The sequence below is a fragment of the Podarcis muralis genome, chromosome 9 (genome assembly GCF_964188315.1).
Source record: "Podarcis muralis chromosome 9, rPodMur119.hap1.1, whole genome shotgun sequence".
Classification (NCBI taxonomy): domain Eukaryota; kingdom Metazoa; phylum Chordata; class Lepidosauria; order Squamata; family Lacertidae; genus Podarcis; species Podarcis muralis.
The window spans coordinates 18454160-18471693 of NC_135663.1; the positions used below are offsets into that span (position 1 = coordinate 18454160).

Consider the following 17534-nt stretch of genomic DNA (forward strand, 5'->3'; position numbering starts at 1 on the left):
CTATGAAAAATACAATGCAAGTCAGAACCCCATTTTGTTGAATATGGGGGTCTAAATAATAAAGAATTCATCAAAACAATGGGGGTTTTTCTCCTGCGTTTCTGAAGAAAGTTTAGCCCTGGATTAGGCAAATGCATGCCTTGCGAAGGGGTGAGGAATTTTGGTTGTAGTAACAGCCTTTCTCCACTGTGGGTAGACACTGTGCCAAAATTGCCTCACTTTGAGGAAGGACCTGCTTGACCCTTCCTCAAAGTCAAGAAAGGAGGAGGAGATGGAAGGGATAACAGAGATCCTTGCTTCACAGGGTAGGTGAACACAGGAGGACTGGTTACCAATAGTGAACTGACTGCATAGAAAGCTACAGGGCCTGCCCACCACGAGGCAAGGTGAGGCAACATCCTTGGGCGACAGGATCTACAGAGGCAGCAGAGCCCAATATAGATATTTGTTACCCTGCCTTTTCCCGATGTCGATCTTCACTTCCCCCTTCTTCCCTGTTGGGGAGAGGGCACTCCATTTTGTGGTTCACCTCAGGTGCCAAAATGTCTTGGACGGACCCTGACCCTATGGGTACATGAAGTGGTTCTGCTCCTATTTTCTCTTGGATGACTGGAGGTCTGGGAGCAGGGGCAATAGATGCTATCTCCACTCTTCTTCTGAATTCTGGATGTTTCCTCAAAAGGTCTTGGGTCTCTGTCACAGGAATTCTAGTTTATGCTTTCCTGGTGCAGTACTTTCCATCAAACTACTATCCAAATATCACATTGCAGAAGTCTCATTTCTTTGTCATTTTTAATATACACAGTTCTTGATGTAGCACCCAGCTTCACAAACAGCAGCATTCAGTAAATGTCTTTCTCCTCCATACTTACTGAGTTGCAAAACCATTCTTTTCCACCATTACAGATAATACATAACAGCTAGGTTGTGTAAAATGTGTTCTCATATAGACCATTCTGCCTATAAAAATGCAATTCCTGGAAAGGAAGGCAATCTTTTCACGAGACATAACATTGTCATTTACCTCTATTTACAATAGTCTTCTTCAAGTGTTTCCAGAGTGAAGTGGCAACCCTAGTACAAGCAGGGCTTTGAGGCTGTGCATTGAGTTTTTAGCCCCTCACCTTCCATGACTTTTCCCAGCAGCATGATCCCGGTGGGGTGCCACGCCCCCAGGACACATGCCAGCCCTGCCCCCACCTGCTCTCCGCCCCCCCGGGGCCAGAGCATGAAGCTCTGCCACTGTGTGGCCCTCAGTCTGAAAAAGGTTTCCCACTCCTGTTTTAAACCATTTATTGCTGTTTAATCATTATTGCTATTATTATTTATTAAATTTGTATACCGCCTTTCATCCGAAGATCACAGGGCAGTCCACAACATAAAGATACAAATGAGAGCAGAAAAGTACATAATAAAACAAAAACAATCCCTGCCCGCCCCCATGCTTGTGAACCACCTTGGGGAATCTATGAATCCCAGTGGTGGGATATAAATGAAATAAATTACCCCATAAAAAAACCTGCTTCCTCCCCTCCTTGTTTTGACCTTTAAAATAAAGCTTGCTAACACTGCTCTGGTTTGTGCAGGTCTTTCTTGTTTTAAAAATCCATTATCTTTCCTTCCCTCTCCTTTCCCCTCTATAGCTTCCCTTGTGGTTTAAACTATAAAGGTAATTCTCTTAGCCTTGCTTTGACTTTTAAGAATAAAACAAAAATGACTTGACAGCTGTCTCATCATACATGTTGCCCTTTGCTTGCCTGTAGCATGAAAATGTGGAGTCATGTCTCTTGTGTTTCTTATCTTTGCCAACACTTAAGGTCTCTGCAGGATCTCTCCAGGCAGACTGATATTCCTTATGGCACCGTCCTGGACTCCGCGGTCTATGAGCACGTTCGGGTGAAAGGGATGAATCCGTTCGAGAAGAACAACATGTATTCGAAACTGTGGCAGATGATTAACCGAAGTAACGGGTCAGAGAATAACGTTCAGGAATCCCAAGCAGGCATTCAGAAGGTAAGGGCAGCGGCCGGCCTTTTTCCTTGACAAATGGAAACTCTCTTCCTGCTTGATACTTTTGCAAAGGGTGTTTAGCTTCTGCTGTCTGTAGAATGGGAACATAAAAAACAATGATCTTGTACCGATTCTGGCAGGCAGTTCATATAGTCTGTTCCTACCTAACAAAGGAAATCGAGCGCTTCATTTCCTTCATTATTATTTTTGAAATGGAAAGTTTAAAAACCTCATTCTTCTCTCAAAGGGTAAAGCACTTCCCCTTTTTAGTGTGCATATATTTACTTATCTGTTTTGCTCCACAAATAAAGAAGAAAAAGGTCATTCACCATAGGATAAGAACCAGTGGTTTTTGCTCAGAGAAGCAGATTCTTCTTACTCAGTAGGAAGAACAATGTTGTAATATTGCAGCTGGGTGTTGTGCTTTGTAACCTGGAAGGGAACAAATGAGATGGATAATATCAAAATGTCTGGCTCTGCTCCAGAGCTTCTGGACAAAGGCCTTTGGGTACAACCTAGCAAAAGTCAGTCATCCTTAAGTCATGCTAAAACCCTCATAATTCAGGTTGCAATGGTGACTCCATTTCCCTGAGAGTAAGTTCCATTGAATTTGATAGGACTTACCTCTGAGAAGAACAAGATTACAATATGGCTGTTGGATGCTTGATTTATAATACTTTATATAATACTCTGGATTATGTCTTATAGCTAAAATATGAGTATTTGTCTATTTCAGTTCAAAACCCATCCTGTTCTCTAATCTGGTTATAGGTTTCTGCAGTTCTGTCAAAACCCACAGATTTCCCCCTCCCCCAATGCTATTGACTTCTTTCCATATTGAAATTCATGTCCTAGAATATTTGATTCATTCTTGATGTTACGAGATTTGATAGAAGTTCAGAAAGGAGAAGCTGGAAACAGAGGAGAAGGAAAAGAGAGGCTGCTCTGAAGCCCTAGCCTTCCATGGATCTCTTGATAACAAAAGAACAGCAAGAGGCAGAGGAGGACTTTCTAGTATCTTTAAAGGAGTCACAGCCCTGTTCGTTATTAATATAGCCCCATCAGCCAAGGTCCACCAGAGACTCAACCATAAAACAGAGGAAAGTGAGAAGAGTACCAAAACACACTAGCAAGACATGTCATGGAATACGTTTGATGTCAACATTTTTAAAGGATGGGAAAGAAAAAGACAGAGTGTAACTGACCAGGGGGAAAGTAGTGTTTGGTAGAGATGTTTCTGTATAAGTTTGCAGGTCTTCTTGTAATATTCCTGATGGAATGGGGGAGAACATGGCTGATTTTTCCCCCTTCTGGGGATCCAGTGCAATGGAATGGTTAGATTATGACCTGGGAGACCAGAGTTTGAATCTGCACTCAGCCGTGAAGCTCATGGGCACCCTTCAAGCAGTCACTGTCTCTCGATGTTACCTGCCTCATAGGGTTGTTGTGAGAATAAAATGGAGAAGGGAGAACCGTGTACACCGCCTTGAGGAAAGGTGAGATATAAATGTGATAAATATAAATGGGTTTCTGAAAAGAAATAGGAGCCATTGAACATCAAGCAAGGATATGCACTGACTGTTATCCTTTAGCTAAGACAAAGAACCAGTGTACCATGGTAGCAGGTACAGGAATCCCTTCCCTGTTACATGTGATCAAGTTGCACGTGACCATATATGTCATACCCAGAAAAGACAGGGAAGAGCTGGCAAGTCCTTGTGGCTCGCAAAGAGGCCCTCCCTGCAGTCCAAAGAAGACATCCCTGCAGTGCCATCGGTGAGGGCAGAGGAAGCCTCAAAGAATCCTTAGGCACAGTGAGGCTTTGCTCAGGCTGCTCAGCCTTCCCGGCTAACAGCTGACCCACAGGGTAGCGCAAGCACCACAGCCACTTTCTCATGCATCTGCCAGCTTCCAGCCAGCCCCAGAGCTACAAATCCAGATATTTTGGTCTGGATTGGGGAGAGAGCAGGAGAGAGAGCTGGGACAGGAAAAAAATGGGCATTGAGAGGCTTTTTAGAGGATACTCCCCTCTTACCCAAATTTTGCTTATGCACACAGGGTCCCAGAACGTAACCCCTGCATATGTGGGGGGATACTTGTAATTCTAACTTATTCTAAGTTACTCTTATATGGTTTCCTGAAGACATGGCATTTGGCTATCTTTACCTAAGTTGATTCATTTTGCTTAGCTATGCTTTCTAAGATTAACAAGTGACAACACCAGAGAGCCAAGATTAAGCATACCTAGGGTGGCCATATGTCCTGCATTACAGAGGACATTCCCCTGTTTGTCAGAGGAAAGCCATGTATTTGAAGCACTCCATTCTCTGAAGGGCTTTCCAGTTCAGCTCTGGTTAAAGACAAAGAATCATTAGAAGTTGGAGCAGGAGGGCTTTGAAGTAGCCCATCAACAGCTGGCACCTGAACACTAGACTGAGCAGATCGTGGCCACAGTCTAACAACAACAACAACACCACATTACTTATACCCCACCCATCTGTCTGGGTTGAGATGCCATGCATTTCTATCTAAAGTATACTAATATTTTAAAATTTGCATGTATGCATCTAAAGTAGACCATGCAAATTTCATGCAAATCTGTGTGCCCTTTCTGTCCTCTTTTTTGTTGGCGCACAGCTGGCTACTCTAAACATAGCTGTCAGAACTAGTGGAGGGGGTAGTCTGCTGCATCATAACAGCCCCTGAGACACCCTCCAAGGGATCGTGGGATTGTGCCTTAAATTAGTTAATTGAAATCAACAAGACTTAAGTTAATCACAATTAACCTTTCACGCTGATTTCAATGAAACCTAATTCTGAATAACTTAGCCTGGATCCACCCCTCTGTTGTTGCTATTATCATTCTTTGCTGTGCCTTTTGACATCCATCTGTTCCAAATGCCCTTGACCCCCTTACATGCCTCTATATAGGGTACAGATGTACAGGGGCCCAGTTTACAGATTTTGGATTTTTACCTCAGTCATTCTGCTGTTAAAAAACCCTTTTCCCAACTGCAGAGGGGGAAGAGGAATCATTATGTGCTTGAATAATACCGCAGTGCATTTAACTCGGTATACAAAATATTTAGCCAGTAGGAAAACTGTGAATTACTGTCAAGTGAAATAAAGCTCTTGGATTCTGCAATAAAAGAAGCTTGTCTTTGTCTCTCAAACCCACAACATTAATATTCAGACTTCTATGCAGATACAACAAACTACAGCAGAATTGTTTAGCCCTGGGCTTTTCTTTCCCTGCTTTTTCTTATTTTTATTTTATTTATTTGCTGTCGGATTATACTTTGGCTCTGTTAGTTAACCTGCTTGCATTGACAGGAGAGGGCATCAGTTAAATAATACCACCAATGCGGCTCTAATACAGCTGCTCTGCTAAGGTGTCTCAAAATTGTCTCCCATAGAGCTTAATTTGATGGATCTCTGTTTTTTTTTGTTGTTGTTGTTTTTCCAATGCTAATGTAACAATGGAATGGTGTGATGGAAATTGTCACAAAACTATACATACGAGAACATATTGACTCTCAAAAGGCCAAAGTCATTGGGGCAGCCTTCCCCAACCTGGTGCCCTCCATATGTTTTACACTACAACTCCCATTATCCCTGACTCGTGACCAAACTTGTTGGGGTGATGGAAGTTGTAATCCACAACATCAGGTTTACAGTGTTAAACAAAATCATCACCAAGAAGTTGGATTGGGCTTGTTGGCATCTCTCTGTCTTAAGAGACAATGGAGTGCTCCTTCAGGGGTGAATTCAAACCACTGAAGAATGACAGCATCTGCTATGGCTGCAGATACCCGTAACTCGTAACTGCTGCTTCCCATGTTGTTTTTGCTACATTAGGAGCACCAAAGTGACCTCTCTGGAGTGCAAGTCTGGGCAGTGTGTATGGAGGTCCTGGGCTGTGCAGATGCCAAGACCCCCCTCTGCCACAGAGCCAATTCGTTTGTTACCCATGCTCAGGCCATTACCTCACCAAGAAGCTGGCCCTGGCTATTCCAGCAATTGAATCCTTGTCAGATCCAGGAAATAGAAGGGACTCAGGCATGCAGCCTAACCACACACACTCCCAACTCACAACAGTATATTTGCAAGCTTGTATGTATTACAAAGAAACATATTTTTTAAAGGCCATTTCTATTGTTAGACAGCAAAAGAGCTTTGATAAACACAATGTGAAAAGACTTGGGTTGTGACCCATTTGCAAATTATCTACTCCTGTCCAGTCTGGGATTTTAAGGAGCAAGGACCATTGAACAACTCTGGGTTGAATGACTGTGGGTGGATTTTCTTTAGCTGCTTTGTAGCAGATAGTTAACCTGCTTTCAGAATAATACCTGAGCCTGACTCACCCATGAAAGCTTGATAGCAATGGCAGGGACGATGCCTAATCCCCTGTCAGCTTTCCCAGTAGTCACATTTAGTATCTTACAACCTGTCAACACATCAGGGTTGTCTTGGAAAAGCTGATGCCTAAAAGCCTTGTTGCAAATAGTGTTCGGTTTGTTATCAACCAGCTAGAAGAATAGCCAGCTTGTGTGTGTGGTGGTGGGGGGGGAGTTATAATTCTCACTGTTTATTTTATTTTTTACATCTAGAGTATTCTTTTGGAAGAAAATACTTTCAAATCCTCTACATAATCTTGTTGGTCTCTAGTAATTTTCAACCTAACCGGCAATGCTGTCTTATTTCTCTCCATATTTTATCATTTGCAAAATATGTATATTGCTCCTTCAAATGAAATTCTAACTAAATTGTAAAAGTTAAATAAGTTTGCAGATATCTTTTTTTTTATTTTGCATATCTGCCTGGCTGCATCAAAAGGAGCAGTGAGAAAGCTAGGCGAAGCTTCCTTCAGCAGCCAGATGCTATTAAAAATATTGTTTATTTCCCTCTTCTCTTCTCTTCCTGCCCCTTTCCCCTTTTGTATCATGCCTTGTAAACTATTAGCAACAAAGAAAGCTGCCATACATATCAAATCATTGTTCCATCTAACTTAGTACAGTGGTACCTCGGGTTACAGACGCTTCAGGTTACAGACGCTTCAGGTTACAGACTCTGCTAACCCAGAAATAGTACCTATAGTACCTCGGGTTAAAAACTTTGCTTCAGGATGAGAACAGAAATCGCGCGCTGGCGGCGTGGCGGCAGCGGGAGGCCCCATTAGCTAAAGTGGTACCTCAGGTTAAGAACAGTTTCAGGTTAAGAACAGACCTCCAGAATGAATTAAGTTAAGAGCCAGTGTGGTGTAGTGGTTAAGTGTGGTAGACTCGTAATCTGGTGAACTGGGTTTGCGTCTCCGCTCCTCCACATGCAGCTGCTGGGTGAACTTGGGCTAGTCGCACTTCTTTGAAGTCTCTCAGCCTCACTCGCCTCACAGAGTGTTTGTTGTGGGGGAGGAAGGGAAAGGAGAATGTTAGCTGCTTTGAGACTCCTTTGAGTAGTGATAAAGTGGGATATCAAATCCAAACTACTACTACTACTACTCTTCTTCTTCTTCTTCTTCTTCTTCTTCTTCTTCTTCTTCAGTTCTTAACCTGAGGTACCACTGTATTGTCTAGACTGTCTGGCAGTGGCTCTCCAAGGTTTCAAGCAGGATTCTCTCTCAGCCGAACTTGACTATGCTGGTGACTGAACCTGGGACTTTTTGCATGCAAAACAAATGCTGTACTAAACTACAGTCTTTAGCCCTCTTCAAACTAATGTGAGTCACCTTGAGTGACATTTAAAGGATGGAGAGATGCTCTATTCAGACATTCAAGCAACAAGGGAAGTAGGAATGTGCATCCTACATGCACCACCCAAATCCCCCCCCCTTAAGTGGGAAGGTCTGAAGTGAGCTTCTAAATATGTTTGGATGGATGCACTTTGAAGACTCTGCCTGTAATCAGGATCCTGATTGCACAGAGGCTTCAAGCTGAATTAGTCCAAAAGCACTTAGAAGCTCCCTTCAGAGCATCCCTCACAAAGATGTCCTGTGGAGATGGGGTGTTTGAGGGAAAGGTTTGTACACACAACCCTACTCCAGGAGCTCATTTTGAATGTCAGAAGAGAAAGGGATGGATGGATGGATGGATGGATGGATCTGGACAGACAGGAGGTTACTGACCACTGTTTCATTCCCCTTTGGTTGCTGCTTCAACTCCTCATAATGTTTTTCATTTTTCTTCCTTGCTTATACTGTCTTCGGCCTCTTCTGCCCTTACTGCCTTTTCACCTTGTTGACTGTAGAGGCCCATGTAGTTTGCTCATCACAGGGGTAGCTTTGGAGTGCTGGCTTCGTAAATCCCGCAGAGTCACCAAAATCAAAGAGATTAAATGGAACTGAGAGCCAAAGAGGTCAAGGACTGTGGAGACCTAAAGAACAGGAGTGGTGCAGATAAAAACAGCATTTTAGATGTAACTATTGGTGTGAGTTTAGGGGGTCAGCCTCAGTGAAACCCTGGGCCCTTTCCTAAAACTTGTGACCCTGTATCTGCAAAGGTAGGATGTAGAAGAGGAAGCCTGCCAAACAAGGGAATGGCTTGGGCTGGCTAGTTAAGTACCACAATTTAGCATATGAAAAGAAGGTGCTCTTTGCCATAGAAATGAATGGGTGAGCCTTTCCCCCACCCCCCACCCCTCACATGGCTGGTACTCAGGAGAACAATAGCTTTTTCTTGTTTGAGGAAGCTGGAAGCTAGAGACAGAGACATATCTTGCTGTGTGCTGGATCCCTGTGACTAATGGAGGAGCGATACTTGGAGGGGGGGTAATGATGTTATCCCTTCCATTCTTTGCTTAGGTTGTATATATGTGTAAATAAAACCTTGTATCCTAAAGCACCACAGACTTCCCTGACCTCCTTTCCAAGGAAACGGAGCTTTGCTTAGGCACAGGCACCCCTGGAATTTCTCCCCACTTGGAGTTGAATTTCTCCCCACTTGGAGTTTGGGGTGGCACATAAGAATATGCTTGTGACATCTGTTCAGCATCAGTGCATGCTATGAGAAAGGTGTTTTTCAACAAACATGAAATGTGGCTTATTGTTTTGACTCTCCTCTAGATATCCATATTCAAGTGTTTGGCATCTTTCAGAATTCGATCATGAAGTGTTGAGCCATTTTTTCTCCTCTCATCACTTCCATCCTAGTAAATGAATGTTAATAGCAATTATGGATGTGAATGTGATAACTTGAAATTTTACTATGTGGTGGCTGTATCGGAAGAGCACCACATTATGCTAAAACAATAGGTGAAAGCACCATTTTATTATGATGTTCAAAAGTGATTGCAGAAAATGGGTTTTTCCACTTCTAATGAGTGAGGTCTGTTTGAGATAGTTTCGAAGTGTTTTATGAACAGTGAACGCCTTTGTTATTTGTATGTTGGGAAATAGCCCTGCGGTGCAAAGAGTTATCAGAGTGATGAAAATATCCCTATGAACAGAAAACAAAACTACTGTATTTGCATTCACCCAGAGGAAAAAGACACACTTAAATATAGGGAGAAATGAAAGGGATCTATATTGGTGTCACACGCGAAATTAGGGCATGTGCTATCTAAAGGTGGGCCAGTTTTAAAAATACCACTTCCAACCCTTGAATTTGAGATGCTGCCAATTGGTAAGAGAGATGGGAGGGGAGAAGAGCACTCCCAAGGCTACTGCCGCGTGCAGCCATTTAATGACGGTGCAGTTTTATGCGATGATGTCAGGGGCGCTGCTGACATTCCCGCTAGGATGACCTTGATGAGAAAAGAAGCATATTTCAGTAAGAGCTTGTTGGGTGAGTGGCAATAACAGCATACATTCCAGGAATGGTGCCAGCTTTAGAAAGGTTATGTTTTTGCTTTAGAAATTCAGGAACGGCTGTTTAAAAATGTAAGCGATACTGTATGCACATTTCCACAATACCCCAATGGATTGCAGAGATTTTCTGACATTTTTAAAAAAACAACACACACCCCACCAAATCCCAGTACTAAAAGGCTAACAAATAAAGGCCAAACTTGACATGATGAAACACACATTACCTGAGGATGCAAGTTTGTTGTGGGTTTGGGGTTACTCTTAATAGGACACATGGGAGCACAGTTTTCTTCATCCTGTAGTGTATGCAGAAGGGCAGTTGACCATTTCCTCTGGATGAAATTCTCACCCTGCCAAAGCTACTATTAATCCTGGAGGTGGCAGGGGCCAAGAAAGCCCACATTTGTTCCGGTGGAAGTTTTGCTTATGGGGCTAATCACTGTTCCGAGAGGGGAATTCATAGAGGAAATGGCAGGGGAGGAAAGGGTTAATCTCCACCACCACCCCTTCCATGTGCACCATGTTCCTTAAGAAAATCAAGGACTCCTGTGTCTACTATTAACAGTACAGAGAAAAACAAAGGCGACTGCATTTAGCAGCATGTTTAGTGCTTGCCAAGGTTTGCCAAGAGCTATGCAAGGGCAACATGATCCAACACAGAGTTAAGGGACTTGACAATACAAGCTGCAGTTCTGCAGCTGTAGCTAACTACCGTAAATCTAACCTTATGAGCTGCATGGGTGGAAGAGCTCTTTGGAACCATATGCAAATCTCTCTGGGCTACCTGGAGGCAGAAAACATAACAAAACCCTCCCGCAGGGAATCAATTTGCCATTGTGCACCAGTTAGCCATTTATTAGTCTGTTTGTCTCAGACTAACCCCACCCCCTGCAAAATTTAGATTTGGGCAATATAGTAGAGAGAGGAAAGGATGGATATTATCAGTGGCGTAGCGTGGGTTGTCAGCACCCGGGGCAAGGCAAGTAATTTGCACCCCCTAACCCGTGGATTTGCGCCCCCTAACCTGTGGATTTGCCCTAACCCCAGATGTTGCGCCCGGTGCGGCCGGCACCCCCTGCACCCCCCACGCTAAGCCACTGGATATTATGTCAAACAGTTTGGCAGTGACAAGTGCATCAGAAAGCATGCAACTGTCTGCTTTGATGTGCAGCCCCTTGCTGGAAAACGATGCCTTACAGTGCAATCCTGTGCATATATCTACTGAACAGAAGGCAGGGTCGGCCCATGACATTCTGCTGCATGAAGGCCTTCTTTGCAGTGGCACCCCAGTTATGAAATCCTCTTGCTTGAAAAGTGCAAGTGGTGCCAACACTGTTGACATTTGGGAACCAAGTAAAAACCCACCTGTTTGCACCCTGTTCTTTTCAGGCTGCCAGTACTAGTTTCTGCTGTTGTACCAAGTTTGCTAGCTACCTAAGATGTTGTAGGGTTGATCATGCAGTTGATTCTTCTGTTGATCTTAGGTTTATTTTTATCTCTTTTGCTGTCTGGGGTTGCTTTAATTGAGTTACCGGTAATTGTAGCCTGCCCAGAGACTGTACAATAAAGAGCAGGATAAAAATACTACACATAAACATAAACAAATAAATAGACACAGACCAGCAAATGCTGCCCTACCTACTCCCCACCACCACCACTCATAGTACACCCACTTGCTGGTTCTGCATGTGATCCTGCTCCTTCTACAGCTTTTGTCACAGTGGTGGCAGTGTGAATGCTGCTGCAGGGGACATCTTGCCCCCAAACTCCTCACTTGAGGGAAGGACTCTCCCTGTGGCGTAGGGTCCTTGGAGCAAAGCACTGGGATGAGAGGCAAGATGATTTTATTTATACATACATACATACATACATACATACATACATACCCCGCCCATCTGGCTGGGCTTCCCCAGCCACTCTGGGCGACTTCCAACAAAATATTAAAATACAGTAATGCATCAAACATTAAAAGCTTCCCTAAACAGGGCTGCCTTCAGATGTCTTCTAAAAGTCTGATACAGTGGTTCCTGGGGTTACATACGCTTCAGGTTACAGACTCCGCTAACCCAGAAATAGTGCTTCAGGTTACAAGAAGAACTTTGCTTCAGGATGAGAACAGAAATCGTGATCTGGCTTTGCTTCAGGATGAGAACAGAAATCGTGATCCGGCGGCGCAACAGCAGCAGGAGGCCCCATTAGCTAAAGTGGTGCTTCAGGTTAAGAACAGTTTCAGGTTAAGAATAGACCTCCGGAACAAATTAAGTACTTAACCCGAGGTACCACTGTAGTTGTTTTTCTCTTTGACATCTGGTGGGAGGGCGTTCCACAGGGCGGGTGCCACTACCAAGAAGGCCCTCTGCCTGGTTCCCTGTAACTTGGCTTCTCGCAGTGAGGGAACTACCAGAAGGCCCTCGGTGCTGGACCTCAGTGTCCGGGTAGAACGATGGGGGTGGAGATGCTCCTTCAGATATACTGGCCGTTTAGCTCCATAGTGCCTTAGGAGTGATGCCATCCTCTTTCCTGCAACTGCAAAATCATCAACATCATTGAATCAAGGAATTAATAGAGTTGAACAATTCTTACTGTCAGAAAATTCTTCCTGATGTTTGGTCGGAATCTCCTTTCCTTGCACTTTGAATGGAGCAGCAGAAAGCAAGCTTGCTCCATCTTCCATGTGACAGCCCTTCAGATATTTGAAGAGAGCTATCATATCACTTCTCAGTCTTCTCTTCAGGCTAAGCATCATCACAACAACAACAGCAGCAATAACAAAACACTTTTGTTCAACTTTGAACAGTTTTGTTAAACTTTGCCACAGTGACAAAGCAGCAGCAGTGCTCCCCGGCAGCAGTCATTGTCAGGCGTTCCTAGGTCCCACACTCTCTTAGGGTGGGCAGGCAGATAGCAGCTGCAAGGGATGGACTGGTCCATGAGTTTGCAGGCAGCCCTGTAGCTGGCCACATGATGGCAGCATGCAGGTAGAAGAACGACAGCTGTCATTCCTGCCGATCTGCCACCTGAGCCAAAGAGCTCACATTGGCTTGTGGAAGAACCAGTCTTTATGGAGGATAAGGCTATCAATTGCTACTAGTCACAATAGCTATCTCTACCCCCTACTGTGGGAGACATTATGTCTATGAAGCACAAGAGTGGAGAGTGTTGTGCTCAAGCTCTGCTTGTGGGTGTCCCATGAGCATATGTTTGGCCATTGTGAGGACAGAGGGGCCTCTGGCCTGATCCAGCAAGAATTCCAATGAATTCAATGGGACTTCCTCAAGTGTGTGCTTATAGTGTTGCAACCTTCCTATTGCAAAGCATGGTGCTGCTTCTTCACATAGCCTTCTTCATTCCAATTCACTGCATGAAGCAATAATTTCATGCCGCAATGTGGGCCGTTTAAATCGAGAATTCTGCCATTGATAAACATGTCCTAACAGAAATTTCTGCCAGGGATGATAGAAGCCATTTGATTTCCATGACCACTTGAGCTATCCCTTGAAAGCAGGTTTCACTGAGATGCTCTTTATAACCACTGCTGAACCACAGCAGTAATGAAATTTAATGCTGAGTTACCAGTGAAAAGTGTGAAAGCTACTGTGGTCCATTTCTGCCATAAATCTGCTGCTAAATGCTAAGCCCCACCACCCCACCACACAGAAATGTCATCATATCGCGCTTACATTATAAGAGTGTAGCTAAGGAACAGAATGATGCTTTTTGTGACTGGGTAGCATGATAATTTCTGAACTGGAGAACAGAAGTTACATGCCTCCAATAATTGCTGAACTGCAGAACAGAAGTTACATGCCTCTGATACCAGTTGCTGGAAGGGAGAGTGCTGTTGCCCTCCTGTCCAGCTTGTAGGCTTCCCACAGGCATCTGGTCAGCCATTTTGAGAACAGACTGTTGGACTGCCTGGGTCATTGGCCTAATCCAGCAGGCCCCTCTTATGTTCTTAAATTAGAGGATGCTTTTGCAATTGCTCAGATAGTCATACTGTCTTCCTAATTCAACCAGAAGTTCTATACTAGTTGGTTGTATTATGAGTTTGTGGCTGCCAGATCCCCCTAAATTCCTGGGTCCAGTAGCTGTTAGAATTTAATCAAGGTTTGGTGAGTTAAACAGTATGCCAGACTCCTAATCCCTGAACTCACTTTCCTGTATTCAGAAAACTTCCTGGGAGATGAGCCATTTTTTAAAAAAGGAATGTGATGGCCCATTAAGAACTCCTAGGAGATGGGGCTTTGTGCCAGATGGCAAGGGGGTGGAGCTTCTCCTCCAGCTTCTACAGTGTTAGCTAGAAGACAAAACTAGAGTTTACTTCCCTCCAGACTGAAGAGAGGGTCAGGTTTGGCAACCCTAGTGAGGTGTTACTTCCTTCTGATTATATGTGACCTTTCTATCCTGCACATTTAGCTCCCTGGCCCAGAGTTCCATTGTTAAAAGTAGTACTTCTTTTAAGGCTGATGAGTAATGCCACTGTTCACTCCAGTTTTCATTTTGGCTATGTATGTACAGCAGGACACTGAGTAACAGTGTTGGACAGGGTGTCCTTGTGACTGCTATTAAAGGCAGGCCTGTTGCCATTCATTTTAAGTTGATGAAAAATTTGAAGGCACGTTGAAGGGACAGTGGAACCATAAGCCTTTGAGAAACAGCAGGTCTAAATGCAAGGATTCTGGTATGTTGTCACTTGACCTTGTTTATTAAACAGTTGTATTAAATTTATTTGGACCATGATCCATACACACACGCTCCTAGAGATCAATAGAGGTCTTCCCTCTGTTTGACCAGCCTTTTAAAGCTTGGAGTAACTTGCAAACCATGACTCAACAGAAGAGAATGTGGGGCAGATTACTAAGTAGGAGTAAACTATTGGCCCCCTGTTGTAAGTAAAGGCCAGTCTGCAGTTGTGAGCATGTGCATAGCTGATGATGAGGAGGGAAAGCAGACTCCTAAACCATCCTGTGGAATGTGGTCCCAACATATTTAATACTTTTACTAAAGAAATTGCAATAGATGGCATGGCTTTCTACTTCAAAAATGTGGTGGCTTTATAAATCAATTTCCTTCTAATAGTTGATATATAGTGGGGGGAATGTCTGAAAAAGTGTTTCTGAGAGTATCTTATCTGGGCTGCAATCACACTTTATTTCCTTCACAGCCTGCAGAAGAAGGAGGTCGAGATTAACATCAGGCCTTTCTCAGCTTGATGCCAAAGCATTGGTGGGAGGGAATAGTTTATTGCTTCTTCAGCTTCCACTTTCCTACTATGGGATGGTTGATTGGTGTATGTAAGTTCCTCCCTATCCCCCCAGGAATGCTTTTTAATCAAAGCAAACATACTGTGTGTATTCTATGGAGTATAGCATGGAGTGGCACATAAATAACTGGCAATATATCAAGAAGACTACAAAATACAATGCATCCATAATACAAGCAACAGATAAGCCTCTGTATAATACAAGCCTCTGTACTGCTACCAAGGGGCTTTGGCCTGGACATAAATTAGTGGGCCTGGGCTGTTCACGACCGTGTCCGTAAGATGGAATGTCTTTGCAGTTGTATTTGTAAGTATGTTGTACACATGAATAAAAATAATGCTCAGCACCACAGTTTTCTCATATACACACAGTCTCTCATACTTATATGAGGCCAGAAGCCAGATTGCTAGTGGGAAGCTATGTGTTGCTTGTGTGGGAAAAGCCTCCTCCACAGTACCTCATTGCACCAGTGGGAGTGGGAAGGATTCTGTTAAGATACAGGCAACAGGGCAGGTTCTAGGCCAGGAGACCTGTGTGAGAGCAGGAGCACTGGCTGTATAAGCAGGATGTGAGCTAAGAGCTTTCCTTATGGATATGCAACAGTAACTGGACTCCTGCTGCCTCAGTTATTTGTGGGGCTCTAGAAGGCTCTGGTCTCCTTTGGAGAAGGTGCCATTGCTGGTATCCAGTTCCAGAGCAGCCCTGATTGAAGGGAGGCCTCAGGCTGCCAAATGGTTCAGAACCCATTGTCAACTCTGCCTTTGAGGTGTGGAGATAACTGTGAAGGATCCTGAGATGATGTGCATGTGGGGTCCCCCAGTGTCAGTCTCGGTGGGTATGGTGTCTTGATTATGGCAACCACAATCTGCAGGTTAGACTAACGTAATGTAAGTTATTCTTGGTAACATCTGATATCTGAGTTTCCAGGACAAGTGAGGGGAACCTCAGGACCAGAGGCGGAAAATGCGGCCTTCCAGGCCTTTCTGTCTGGCTCTTGAAAGTCTCCCAGACCACATTCCTCATTGGTCCTGCTTTGCTCTTTTTGCCTGGCTGGAATTCTGTCCTTGAACCCTGATAATGTTCTTGCTTGTCTGGATAGAAGATAGAGAAGGATGTGTTGAGTGTGTGCAGAAACCAGCCTACTGTACAAAGGTTAAACATTTGCATTCAGCGCTCCACCCACTTTTGCTTCCAGCCCAACCCACCACAGCCTTTGGAACTTTACCCAGGAAAAAGGAAACCTGAAGGTTTTCCTACCTTCATCTAGGATCACAGCTGAAATGCCAAAAGAATTCTGTGAGAGTGAATGGGCCCCATAAAGGAAAACAGAACTTGATGAACAGTTCCACCTCCTTCTGAACATGCCACACTACCCTCCATTGCTTCCATCTGTTCTGGTTTCTGTTTCCCAAATCAAACAAGTTCATTGGGATGGAAGTTATAGAACTGAGCAGAGTAGCAAGCCTTCTCCCAACTGAAATCAAGTGTCAGCAGGTAGGATGGCATTATACCTTCGCATGCACCAAAAAGGGAATTGGACCATAAGAATTTTTACGCGTGGCCTTTCTTCTTGAGTGAGCTGTAAGGCAAAACTGGGGACCTGTTGGGACATAAAATATGGCAAAACATATATAAGAACAAATAAAAGCGCTTACAGAAAAGATGTATGGCACAGCCTGCCAAAATGAAGAACATAGATCACATAATGGATATAAAATGTGTCACATGGTGTAATAAACATCTGCTTGGATATAAATTTCGCCAGGTTTGATAGATAAAGCATGCTGAAATTGGTATAGAGCAGGCGTCATGTAACTGATGGCATAATACAATACATTCTGATCCCAACATCCATCACAAAGGGTATGTTTGATAGAAGAAGGCTCAATTCCAGGAAGCCATATTATCTATTGTTGAGATACTTGTTTTGCCTCTGGTTTACAGCCAGAGATAGAAACAGACATTCCAACGCAGCATCTTAACGACTAGTTTTGAGATATCTCCATCCAGACACCGTGATACCAAAGGCCTCACAAAGCTACCAGATTTAAGCCAGTGTGCACTGAAAAGGACAGGACAGAGGAAGCTGCCTTATACTAAGCCAGACCCTGGGTCCACCTAGCCACATTGACTGGCTGTGGATCACCAAGGTTTCAGGCAGGGGACTATCCTAACCTTGACTGGAGAAGCCAGGAACTGAACTTGGTATCTTTTGCATGCAAAGCAGATGCTCGGTCAGTGATCCACAGCCTTTTTGTCAATAGATGCTTTCTAGGATCAGGGTCTGGGAGATGCTTACTGAACGGGGGAACAGGTCTTGGCCTGTACAAGGGACATCTGGTTCCCAACGAGTTATTTCAGTCATGCCCTATTGCTACCTCTTCTGTAATTTCACAACAATACCATATTATAGTTATTGAGTGCTCTGGCCATAGGAAGAGGTCACACAATGTGCT

At 44.0% G+C, this 17534-nt stretch overlaps 1 protein-coding gene across 5 annotated transcripts in view; it reads left to right on the top strand.

The window, feature by feature from the left end:
* GRID2 (glutamate ionotropic receptor delta type subunit 2) overlaps window positions 1-17534 on the top strand; it is a 798573-nt gene that overhangs the window by 673045 nt on the left and 107994 nt on the right. For all 5 annotated transcript variants that reach the window (XR_013394137.1, XM_028743834.2, XM_028743835.2 and 2 more), the window contains exon 13: window positions 1818-2013. Coding sequence is in view for 4 of the 5 variants with exons in the window: in XM_028743834.2 (XP_028599667.1) it covers window positions 1818-2013 (196 nt within the window). In the remaining variant the exon portion in view is untranslated. The remainder of the gene's footprint in view (window positions 1-1817; window positions 2014-17534) is intronic.